General features: G+C 48.5%; 1 protein-coding gene across 1 annotated transcript in view; it reads right to left on the reverse strand.

Annotated features, from left to right (window-relative positions):
- The window catches only part of ARHGAP40 (Rho GTPase activating protein 40), a gene marked incomplete at its 5' end in the record, with an annotated part of 29,264 nt that extends 16,670 nt beyond the window's left edge, over positions 1-12,594 (reverse strand). Inside the window, one exon of the mRNA XM_081148316.1 lies at positions 12,449-12,594. Coding sequence (XP_081004442.1) covers positions 12,449-12,594 — 146 coding nt within the window. The remainder of the gene's footprint in view (positions 1-12,448) is intronic.
- Positions 12,595-13,379: the final 785 nt, after the last annotated feature.

Consider the following 13,379-nt stretch of genomic DNA (forward strand, 5'->3'; position numbering starts at 1 on the left):
CAGATTGACCAGTTTATCCATTGCCCCCAGGATCACGTGGAAACAAACGATGCCCAGAGGATGGAGACAGGGACGGGCAGCTCTGCTCTGTTCCTCCTTCTTGGGCAAGAACAGTCTTGGACCCACATATGGTAGCATAAGCACTGATAGGAGGGAATTACAGGGCAGCTACTGGCTCATCTCACTGAATTTTTACCTGAAATGCCAGTTATCTCCTCCCCCCCCGCACCCCCTTATTTGTGAATCTGACTTCCACAGCCCTGGTTTCCCTATTTATAACATGTGACCGACTCCTCCCCTGCTCTCCTCCAGCCAGATCTGAACAGACCAAAGTGCCTGATCACAGAAGTACTGTCTATCACATGAGCCCATCAGGCCCTCTCAAGGTATCAAGATTGAGGGGGTCAGTGTCAGGTACGTGACCTGGGAAACCATGTGGAAATGGGGTGAGAGCAGCTGTCTCCTGAGAGAAGCAGAGAGGGGAACCTGTGCAGCCATGGAGGCACAGGGGAGGGGCCATCTCAGCTGGGTTGTCCAGGTCCCAGTCCCAGCCTCCCCTTGTCCGCTGTGTGGTTTACCCTTAGAGCCCCAAATGCCTGCATCTCCCCTCTGCACAAACTTCTGCACAAATGATTTGATTCCACTTTGTGTAGATAATCCGGGAACAGGCAGTGCTGGTCTCTCGTTGGCCCAGATAAATGCTTTTCTGGGTCTTCAGCTGAGATTGGGGATCCAATTTCTATGTTGCTGCCCAGAATCCTTGAGAAATGGGGGGTTGGGAGCTGGAATCTGCATAGACCCTGAGCCTTATCAGCAAAACAGATCATAAGCCACCCTGTCATCAGAGAGAGGAAATATATGCCCAGTTTCCTGAAATGGGGAAAAAATACGTCCTGCAAATTCTGCAGATATTTGAGTTCAGTAATGATCCCAGGTAAGATTATAGAACAAATTCTGTATTCCATCTGGAAACAGACAAAAGGGCAAAGAAAACAATGAACATAGATGGTCGGAACTGCTGCTCCATTAAAAAGACTCAATTTGGCTTTTTAAAAAATCATTCATAGGAGACTTGATGTGGTGAACACACAATGCAATATATAGATGACATATTATAGAATTGTATGCTTGAAACCTATATAATTTTGTTAACCAATATCACCACAATAAATTCTAAAAAATAGAACATAAAAAAAGAAAGGGAAAAAGGCATTCATTGCTGCTTTAGAAAAAGCACACATACCCTGGTCATTAGGAAGATGCAAATTAAAACCACAGTGAGATACCACCTCACACCTGTCAGAATGGCTGCCATCTATAAATCAACAAGTGTCGGTGAGGACCTGGAGAAAAGGGAGCCCTCCTGCACTGTTGGTGGGAGTGTAAATAGGTATAGCTACTGTGGAAAACAGTATGAAGGGTTCTCACGAAATGAAAAAGGGATCTGCCATATGACCGAGCAATTCCACTTGTGGGAATATAATCCCAGAAGGAATTAAAATCACTATTTTGAAGACATAGCTACACCCTGTGCTCATTGCAGCATTATTCAAATTGTCCAAGACACAGAACCTAAATGCCCATCGTGGATGAAAGGATAAAGAAGATGTGGTATGTAGATGAACACCAATGTTTTTCAGCCATAAAAAGGAGGAAATTCTGCTGTTTGTGACAATATGGATGGACTTTGAGGGCATTATGCTAAGTGAAATATGTCAGACAGAGAGAGACAAGTACTCACTTATATGTGGAATACAATCTCACTTATATGTGGAATCTAAAAAAGCCAAAATCATAGAAACAGAGTAGAATAGTGGTTGCCAGGGTCTGGAGGGTAGAGGAAATGAGGAGATGTTGGCCAAAGAATACAAATTTCCATTTACACAGTGAATAATTTCTGGGGATCTAATGTACAGCATGGTAACTATAGTTAAAATATTGTATTTTTACTTGAAAGTTGCTAAGAGAGTAGGTCTTAAATGTTCTCACTATGGATGCGTTAACTGACTTTTTGTGGTGATCATCTCACAGTATATAAGTGTATCAGATCATTACACTTTACACCTTGAAATTACACAATGTTACATGTCAATTATATCTCAATAAAGCTGGAAAACACACATAATGTGAGCAAAAACTGAAAGTAAAAAAAAGATGGACCAAGTGTTGGGTAAGTGCTAACAGGAAGGACAAACGTATCAATATCACTTCCAAATCAGAAGCATTCTAAGCAGAGGAGGGAGAGTAAGTCCATGAAGAACCTGTGACAGGAACCTGTAATCACTTAAAAGTATAGCAAAAAATGTAAGCATGAGCCTGGCCTGTGGATGACATACCACCAGGCCAGATGGCCGGGGCAGCCCTTACAGCTGCTCCGAGCCTCCCAGAATGCAAAGCCTTTCTCTACATACACACGCACACACATGCACACACGCACACGCACGCACGAGCTCATTCTCCCCCCAGGTGACCTGTAGGAAGAAGCAGTGCCCTAAACGGCCCTGGTTCCTGTTAAGCCTCCTAGTCACTCTGTGTGACTGCGGACCTGTCCCTTTCTTTCTCTGGGCCTCAGTTTCCATAACTGTAAAATGAAAAAATGGGTAGGGACGGAAGCTTTAGAAGGTCATCTTGACCCTTGCCCATGGGGTCACAGCAGACCCCAGGCATCAGAGGATCGTGGGGCCAAGGAAACCCATGCCAGGCTGAGAGTCTGCTCAGAGAGCCCAAACCAGAGTGACCGAGGGCCCAAGAATGCGGGGCATTGGGACCAGCCAGGGGCTGTGTGGCTGGGCCTCCTCTCCAGCTAGGCCTGGCCAAGGCTCCCCTTCCCCCCAAGCGGCAACCGGGCTCCCAGGGCAGCCCCTGAATCCTCTCAGAGTGCCTGCCCTTGCTGTCGCCTCCTGACTCTGATGAGATACTGGCAGGTCACAGAAAAGGGCAGTGGCTGTGGGCGTGGCTTTCCTGAGTTAAGCCGAGGTGAGTTCCACGCGGGCCTCAGCTTCTCGGGTGAGACGCTCCTCTCTCCCAGCCTCCGTTTCCTCTGCAGAGTGGGGGCCAATCAGAGCTGCTCTCACTGTGTGGATCATAAATGTAAAAAAGATGCAAAGCATCCAGCCTGTACTCGGTGTGCGAGGAATAGAACTGCTGTGATGATGATTGCCACTCTCCTCATCGCGAATGTTAGAGGCTGCATGCGTCATGGAGAAGGCTCTAGTCACAGGCACAGGCCATGTGGCCATGGTGACAGAATGACCCAACACAGGCCCTGGGTTTGCTGGCCCTGAGCGTGATCATCAGCGCACCTGAACACTGGCCCCCTGCAGGGTGCGCTCTGGACAGGGCCCCAGGGGCCTCAGCCTGGGCAGGAGCAGCATTTCACGTCGGGTCATTCTTTGTCTTGGGGGCCTGTCCTGAGCACTGTAGGATGTTTAGCAGCATCGCTGGCCTCCCCCACTGGATGCCAAAAGCATCCCTCCTAGTTGTGACAACTCAAAATGTCTCCAGACATGACCAAATGTCCCCTGGCAGGTGGATAGAACTGCCCTGGTTGAGAACACTGCTTGACATGATTAACGCAGGCAATCCACACAAGTTCCTGTTGTCATCTCTTCATCTGCAGATGGGAGGGCAGAGGCACACGAACTGAGCAACTTGTTGGAGGTTGCCTGGCAAGTAAATGGCGGGACTGAGCTTTGAACCCAGGACCTCTGGCTCCACAGCCCATGTTCTCACCCACCATGCCGTAAGCATCTCGTGCAACTTCTTTTCCTTAATTGGGACTTTTCCCCTCACTGGTCAGATGCAGCATGTGGTTGAGGAGGGACTGCCACCAGCCTGTACTTGGCCCCAGCTCTGTCTCTCATCAGCTGAGCTCCCTCTCCCTGACCCATGTGCCACAGGCTGCACCTCCATCACCATGGGAAGAGTCATCCCTGAATGGCTGCAGCCTGGGTTCCAGAAGGAACACTGCAATACAGACCAGAGCCCAACAAGCAGACAGCAAGTTCAACCAGACCCACAGCTTGAAATGGAGCCACCCAACAGAGCCTAGGCCAGATCAGCTAATCCCCAGCTGACCATCAGATACAGGGCAAGAATAATGAGCATTGCTTTGATAAATGATTGCTGTTGAGCTTGGGACCATTTGTTACACAGCAGTAACTGACAGAGACAGTGTATTATTGAACAACCCAAACAGTTCAGCCAGAGGAACAGTGGGCTCACTCTCTCCCACTCACACACATTCCCAGGAGCTGGGTGCACACTCCATGTCCCACCCTATCCCCAACCCCCAGGTGCAATGACTACAATGTGGATGGTGCCCCTTTCGATGTAACAGCCTTATGCAGTGCACAACCTGAGCATCAGTGCACAGCAACCCTGCCACCTATGAAGAAATCCCTGTGGGGATGGGGCAGAGGATGGGCAGTAATGAGATAAAGGCAAATTCTGTGTTTACATTTTTCAGTATCATCTTAATTGAGTTCCTAAGATCCCTGGAAAGCAGCAGACAGGACTGGCTCACGTGGATCGTGTGCCCACTCCTTGAATTGCTTGATGACACTCAACGCATTTCTTCCACATGGTTGCACTAGAGCTGGTCTCTGGATCACAGAATTTTCAAGCATGACTACTTTGTGTTACAGACAACAAGAATAAAAACATTTGAAGTATAATCTATGTAATTTAGCTTCCTGAATCAGCTCTGAGCCTGAGCCAGGAGACAGAGAAAGGCACAGGTATGGATGTTCCCTGCAGCTGGTCCAGGTGGATGAGAGCCAGAGATGGATGAGACCTGCTGAGCTGAGAAGCTGCATTCTAGGTGTGGAGACCAGGCCCATAGGCCTGTTCTCACCCCTGACTGTGCATTTGAATCACCCAGCTGCTTTTCAAACCACAGTGCCCAGCAATACCCCAGACCAATTGCAGTAAACCACTGGGAATGGGATCTGGGCATCGGCATTGCTCGAAGCTGCCAGCTGATTGCATTGTGCAGCCAGGGTTGGGAAGCACTGTTTGGAGCATCATATGTGGTTGGGCTCAGAGGATTGCACAGGAGTTTTCAAGAGTGGGGTAGGGAAGGATGGACTGCATTGAAATTCTCACATGTCACTTCTGGGAGGGGCAGCCTGCATTTCTGAGATGACTGAAGGAGATTAAGGTACTGCCCCTGAGCTCTGAGATGATGCATGTTCCCAACCATGCATGTTCCCAACCGGAAGATCAGGATCCTCCAATCTCCATCTGAAGTAGCAGAGTGGCCACCCCACTGAATTTTAACACATTTCAAATAGTTCACCATCATTTGAACTTGAGCAAGTCTCACATTTTAAAATCCTCTAGTTCCAATGTTCTAAAACAAAAAAATCAAAAGAGATGATAATCCTGGGGCCTATTCCTAAGAGACAATTGGCTGAAGCTGAGTTGTGGCAGCCCCTTCAAATGGGCTTCTAGCTGAGTCACTTAACCAGATTATTTTACATGCTGGCATCGGATAGAACTGTGTTCACCAATACGGTTGCCACTAGTCACGTGTGGATACTGAGCACTTGAAATGTGGTTAGTATGACTGAGGAACTGAATCTTTTATTTTTTCATTTCAACTAATTTAAATTAAAAAACTGGATGCTTGATTCAGTTTCTAGAAAACTTGGATATGTGAATCTGCTCTGCAAATTCTCAGTCCTTGCCTGAGAACCACTGAATGAGAAAGATCTGGGAGTGGGTGAAGCAATCTGGGTTTAAACAAGCTTTCCAGGTGATTCTGATGCACCCATTTAATCCACAGCTTCAGACAGGGGGAGGCAGGGTGAACCCTGGGAGTAGAGGCAGGTGACTAAGGTTTGGAGAAGCAGTGTGGAAGAGTGGCTGTGGCAGGCAGACTACCTCCCCCCCCCAAAAAAAAAGGTGCTCAGGCCCTAATCCCTGGAATCTGTGAATATGTTGTTACATTGGGTGGGGGTGGGGGTGGATTAAGGTTGCAGATAGAATTATGGTTGCTGATCAACTGACCTTGAGATGGGAAGGTCATCCTGGACTATCTGGGGGGGCCCAGGATAGTCACAAGGGTCCTTACATGGGGGAGAGGAAGGCAGAAGAGTGAAAACCAGAGAGAAGGTAGCAGGAGGACTCAACCGGCCACTGCTGGCTTTGAAGATGGAAGCAGACCACAATCTAAGGATGCAGGCCGCCTGCAGAGGCTGGAGAGTGGGCTCTCCCCTAGGTCCTCCAGAAAGGACCACAGCCCTCCAGCACTTTGATTTTAGCCCAGGGAGACTCATTTTGGACATCTGGCCTGGAGAACTCTAAGATAATACATCTGTGTTGTTTAAGACACTGAATCTGTGGCAATTTGTTAGGGTAGCAATATGAGACATTTAACACAGTGGCCAAGGGCCCAGGCCCTGAGTCAGACTGGCTGGGTCTGCGTCTGTCCTCCTGATGTGTGGCCATGGGAAAGTGTCTTAGTTTCCCTCCCCCACCCTATAAAATGGGAGTGATGCCGATGATAATAGTATATACAAGGCTGTGAACATGCAATACATGCAAAACATTTGGCCCATAGTAAGTGCCCTAGCAAATACTTAAAAGCAATACTGTGTTCCAGCCAATGAGCAGCCTACCAAGCACCTAAGATGGGGCAAACAGCTCAAGGGACAGAGCAGGGACCAGAGTAGGGTGGGGTTAAGCAGAGAAGGCTTCCTGGAGGAGGCAATGGTGGAACTCAGTTTTGAAGGAACATCAGGGAGGGAGGGAGGCAAATCTCACAGGAAGGGGAGCAGGTTATTACGGTGGTAAGTACAAAGGAATTTACCCAGGTTGATAGGAGCCTGCACTAGGGTTTGATGAGAATGAAGCACAGGAGAAATAAGGAGTGGAGGGGAGCATCTGCCCAAGCAAAATAAAATCCAGAAGCTATAACAGAAAACACCTGTTTGATTACATCAAAATTTAAAATTTCTGCCCGGCCAGTGTGACTCAGTAGTTGAGGTTGACCCAGGAACAGAGAGGTCACCGGTTCAATTCCTGGTCAGGGCACACGCCTGGGTTGCGGGTCTGATCCCTGGTAGGGGGCATGCAGGAGGCAGCCAATCAGTGTTGATGTTTCTCATCGATGTTTCTATCTCTCCCTCTTCCTTCCTTTCTCTCTCTAAAATCAATAAAAACATATATTTTTTTAAAAATTAAGCTTCTGTATAACAAAAACACCATAGACAAATTAATAAGACCAGTGATGGGCTGAGAGAAAATATTTGCGACAAATGATAGTGTTACTATCTGGTCTATATAAAGAATTCCTAGAAATCAATAAGGAAAAAAATACTCTCCAAAAAATCCAATAGAAAAGTAAACAGCAGATATGAGTCAGCAGTCACTGAAGATAAAACAGAAAAATGCTCAATATGGTGGTGGTTGCCAGAAGGAAGGGGGTGGGGGGTGGGGGTGAAGGGGTCCTAATATATGGTGAGGGAAGACGATTTGACTTTGGGTGGTGGGCCCAGTGCAATATACAGATCTAGTAACATAGAAATCCACACCTGAAACCTATATGTTCATATTAACCAATGTCATCCCAATAAACTTAATTTTTAAAAAGTAAAACACAAAAATGCTCAATATGAAAAGACGTTCAGCCTCACAAGTCATTAGGGAAACGCAAATTAAAACAATGAAATATTTCCACCTGTCAGATTGGCAAACACCAGATTGCAAACACCAGATGATTGCTAACACCAGATTGCTAACACCAGATTGCTAACATTGTCAAGGAAATAAAATTCTCACATTCTCTGGGCACCTGCTGGCCAACCTGGGTGGAGTCAGCAATACCTGGGGAGATGCGGGGGGCGGGGAGTTGCCGGGCGGAGAATCCCAGAGCTGCCAGGGAGCAGCCTACCCCGGGTAATGCGTCTTCTCCCTCTGCTCCATAGCGAGGTGAGAGAGGAAATAGGAAGCCCTGGCAGAAGGGACCTGCCCTTTGGGGTGTGCGGGCAGGAATCAGGCCCCTCCTGCGGTGAGAGAATTTGCCTGAAGGGCTTTTTGGGGAAAGCTGCAGCCAGTCCCAGGATTGTAGGACGGAGGGGGCAGTCCCATGGTGGAGGTTCCAGAAGACTTGACTGTGACTACGGTTGGAACGACTGGCTTGTACACCTGAAACTAATGTAATATTGTATGTCAACTGTAATTGAAAAATAAAAAATAATTTAAAGTAAAAAAAAAGAATGACACTTACTTTGCAAATAAAGGAATAGACTCAGAGGGGTGCGGTAAGTGGAAAATTTGGGGCTCAAATGCAGGTCTTTCTGCCACTCCGAAGCATCAGGAGGCCCGAATTCACTTAATCGCATGAAAACAAACCTGTGCTGCTGGAGTCAGCTCCCAACTCTTTCCCTTGGACTGTAATTTCTGGCACGGATTGTACACTCCCTGTTACTTGCACTGTGCCAAGGTCTTCCCATGTATTCATTTCATTTACCCTCTACGAGGTAAGGACTGTCATTTGCAACCATCTTGCAGGAAAGTAAACTGAGGCTCAGAGAGGTTAGGTAACCTCCCCAGAGTCCCACATCTGCTGAGTGGTGAAGCTGGGCTTTGAGAAGCAGCCTGTCCTCTACCGATATATTTAAACTGTGTGCAGGTGATCCATTCTGGGCTTGAGGTCACACTTGGGGGGCGGTGTCTGGGGGTTTAGAGGTACATGGTATCTGCAGAGATAGGTTGACATTAACGGTGATGGCAGAGACCTCATGGCTACACATGAGTAAAATATGTAAAATTTGTAAGTGACTTACTTCAAACTACCTGTGTGCAATAGGCCAGGTCGCTTAACCTATTATTAAGGGAATGTGGCTGTTGCACTAGACTCCCAGTGGGTCTTCCTGCCTCTCGGGCCTCTCAGACACTCGGCGTTCAAGCACACCGATAGTGAAAGAAAGGTGGGTTAGAACAACGTGCCATTAGCAAAGTCTAACGAGAGCCAAAATGTCCTGTCAAGAATGTCAGGAATATAAATAAACAGCCCTGGCTGGTTTGGCTCAGTGGTTAGAGCATCAGCCCACGGACCGAAGGATCATGGGTTCGATTCTGGCCAAGGGCACGTACCTCAGTTGCACGCTCGACCCCTGGCCCTGGTCAGGGTGCTTGTGGAAGGCAACCAACCGATGTCTCTCTCTCTCTCTCCCCCTCCCACTGTCTCTGAACAGCAATGGAAAAAATATCCTCGGTGAGGATTTAAAAAAAATAAAATAAAAAGGAATATAAATAAACAAAAGCTGGCACCTACCAAGTGAGTCTGTGATTAGATACAAGCTTCCTGGGAAACCACTTGGCGATATGTTTCCAAGCTTTGAAAGTACAGACCTGTGGGCTCGACGATTCCTACTCCGGGAATTTACCAGAAGGGTAAGAGCCCAGAGGCATGTGTCCCAGGCAATGCAGTGTAGTTTATACAGACAGCAGCCCGCCCCCCAAAAAAGGGAACAGCCCACCAGAGCACAGCTCCGTCACGCAATACCGCGGCCCCCGGAGAGCCGTGCAGATCCCTGGCAGAGCCGTGGCCAAGGTCCAACACAGAATGCTACAGGCACATGAGTGTTATTCACATGCATTAGATCATATATGTTTTGCACATACATATATGTAAATATATACTTATGAAGCATAAGCTCTTACAGAATTGACACTGAACTGTTCACAGTTACTCTTCTTTTGGGCTGGAGGCAGCAGGGGGAAGTGGGTTCCACCTGCTATGTTTTGCATTTTTGTAGCAACCATGAATTAACAGGAAATATATTTTTATTTAGGAGCAAGTTGGAGGGAATCCCTACAGAGTCATTACGACTCCTCCCAAGGGCAACGTTGCTTGATTTTAAGATTCAGTCCACATAGAGAGCCAGCTCTGGGTCCTGCTCACTGTGGGAAGTTCTGCTTGATGACAGCACTGACTCTAGTCACCCCTGCTCAGACCTTTCTCATCAGCATTTAGCGTGTCCTGTTGCAGTGGCCCAGTGAGTCCTAGGCCTTCCTCCTGGACCAGCCTGTGGACATCCCAAGGGCTGGACGCATCTTACTCACCCTCCTGTCCCCATGCCCATCACGGGACCTCACGTAGAGGCAGTGACATTTTCCTCATTGAACAAGTGTCTCCTGAGCACCTACAATGCACTGGATGCTGGAGATACACGAGTGAGCAAAACACATACGGTCTGACGTCCGGGAGCTTATGGTGCTGAGTAAATAAGTGACTCACAAGTGAGGGACCAGTGCCGTGAAGGAACTCAGAGGGCAGGAAGAACTGACCTAGCGACTTGGAGGACTGGCCTGGAGCAGACGAACCAGCCCTGTCTGTCTCAGGGAAGTAGTTTTCTTTTCTTTTTTTTGGCAGTGGAATCTCTTTTCAATAAACAAAGTAGAGAACAATGACACAATTATAAACTCATTTATGAGTTCAGTCGAAAGCATTTATGGATCATGCGATCTGTATAATTCTCATGGACAGAAAAATAGTTGAGATTTAACACATGACGTATGTGATGCCGTTACTAGTTTTTCAAGACTCAAAACCGTAGTAAAGATTGATTTCAAACAAAAGATTTACAGAACTCTGGAGTCTGAAAAATTACTGTTCTGGAAGCGAGAGTGTTATTTTTGCTTGTTTTGTTTTGTTTGAGGTAACAAAGGGAATGCAACGAAACTCATTGTTCATTCATCCGGTAAGTACCGCGCACACTCAGTGAGTCAGGTGCTCTCATAGTGAATTCTGTGATGGCCACTATTAACGGCCTGGGGGATCTCAAGGAACCAAGAAATGAAGGGAGAGTAGGGGGAGGTCAGGGGAACAGCCATGCTAGATAGGCAGGTAGGATGGTGGATGGATGGATAGATAGATAGATAGATAGATAGATAGATAGATAGATAGATAGATAGATAGATAGATAGATGATAGATAGATATAGATAGATAGATAGATAGATAGATAGATAGATAGATAGATAGATAGATAGATGATAGATAGATAGATGATAGATAGATAGATAGATAGATAGATAGATAGATAGATAGATAGATAGATAATAGATAGATAGATAGAGGCAGACATGTCTTTGGCTTATTAAGATCCATTCTCAATAAAATCACATGTCCTAAGTGACTTTTGCCTAGGATGGGACAGAGCCCCCATGCACAGGAGCTCAGTGAATATGCTGCGTGAATTAACCTGTCCCTCTGGGCTCCCTGCCTCTTCCCTGAGCCCGGGAGTCGTTCTCGCATCAGGGCCCTCTGTGGGCTCAGGTGTTCTAGGGTCAGCAACTCGTACTCCCCGAATCTACGCTCCACATACAGGCCGGTCAGCCTTCAGGTCCTGAGTGGAAATGAGCGGGGCAGCGGGGGCTTCCCTGCTGTAGGCATCAACATTTCTGGAGGATCTGGGCAGGATCTATCAAAATTCTGTTCCTTTTAAACTTGCAATTGCCCTTCTAGGAATGAGTTTTACCCACACAAATCTCCAAAGAAGTTCACTGAAGTAGTGCTCAGAATTGTTAAATATTGGAACCAATCTAAACGTCCATCAGCCACAACTGGTTCAAATGAGCCAAAGGATGTCCATAAAATTGGATTCTGGGAGGCCACTGAAATGAATGAGTTAGGTCCCTATGTTGCTGACATGTAGAGATGGCCATAGCCTTAATTAAGGGATCGAAGGAAGCCTGGAGGCACAGGATAGCATGATTCCGTTTGTGTAAAACTGTGCAAGTATAGGTTTATATACGTCAAAGAATTCTCCCAGGCATGTCTCAAAATTATAACAGTAGTAAGTTCTCAGGAATAGGCATGTATACCTTTGCGCTGTTTGAATTTCTATAATATTCATATTGTAATATGCTGTAATCAAGCATGGGGAGAAATGAGGTTTTCATTCTGCTCTGGCTGTCAGAGGCACCTGAGCAGAAAGAGTGACACAGTTGCCAGCCCAGGTGATCACACGGCTACACGGATCCAGCCGGGACTTCATAGCTTAAGGTCCTGAATCCCAAGCCCCAAATAACCCCTGGGGTGCCTAAAGCTCTCTGCATCCAAAAGAAGGGGAAACAGCACATATCGAGCATCACTCACATCTCTAAGAACCTGAGAATCAGTGTCCCCTGCAAGAGGCCAGCAGCAGGAGCCCAGGCCAGTGTTGTGTCCCAGGAAGGCTCTGGGTTTGGGGGTCCCAAGGACCAAGGTTTGACACCTCCCCCCATTTGGGCCATTTACTAGACCTCTCAGAGCTTGTGTTCCTCATCTGTAGGGTGGGAGGGGAATTCTTGCTTCAGAGGGGTGATGTAAGAACTGAGCTGACATACACCTCCGGCACACAGTAGGTCTTCAACTTGGTCCCTTCATTCCTCAGCCTTGGCCCCGAGACACCAGTGGCCCAAACCTCCCCCATCTCCTCCTGTGAACCCTTTACCTGTAGCCCAGGTCAGTCCGGCGCTGGGCACAGCGCCTCGGGCGCCCGGCGATGCGAGCCCGTGGGATCCGGGGGCACGGTGAGGCCAGGGACACGGGGGCCAGCCTCTCCATCTGGGCGGCGGGGAGAAGGGCAGGCTCTGCCATGGGCCGGCACCCTCGCAGCTCACAGGTGAGCCTCCGCACCGCCGCTGCGGGGCTGACTCAGTGCGTGATGCGAGCAGGAAGGCTGCACGCCCAGTTCCCAGACACCCCCTCACCGGGACAGATGTCCAACCTCCTGCCAGGCAGAGCTGGCTCAGCCAGGGCCACCCACAGGCAGGCGCACACACACACACACACACACACACACACACCCCGCCCTGCCACCTGCCTGCACTGCAAAGGTAAAGTGGCAATGGCACCTTTAGAAAGCAGCCATGGACTATAACGTGCAGTCCATTATTATTACCTGCAGCCGTGCGCCTGTAAGTGAAACTGCTTTGCTTACCTGGCTGCTGGGGGTGCAGAAAAGCACCCCTGGCCCAGGGGCCTTCCCCGGCGTGGCCACGCCCCCTGGGCCTGTGAGCAGGTCTCCCACCTTCCCTGAGCCTTGGTCTCCTCCTCTGTGAAATGGGGATGAGTGACATTTGCCAGGAAACAGAGAAGCCAGGGTGGGGGAGGAAGGACACTTAGGGAGGAGGAGAGGGAAGTGGCTGGATGTGGCGTCCCGGAGAGCCTCCCTGGGAACTGACTTAGCCTGGGGTGCGAAGAGATAGGGACAGGGAAGGGACATTCCTCCTGACTTCCCTGGCTCGTGCCCTCCTCTAGGGTCTTTCGTGGGCCATGAGTCCCTCCTCGTATTCTCTGGGCAGGAGAGAATGCCAGGACCCCCCCACCGCTGAGCCTTCCTGCCCTCGTCGAAGGCTCTGGTGTCAGTGCCCCCCCCCCCC

Source organism: Miniopterus schreibersii (genome assembly GCF_964146895.1).
Source record: "Miniopterus schreibersii genome assembly, chromosome: 10".
Classification (NCBI taxonomy): domain Eukaryota; kingdom Metazoa; phylum Chordata; class Mammalia; order Chiroptera; family Miniopteridae; genus Miniopterus; species Miniopterus schreibersii.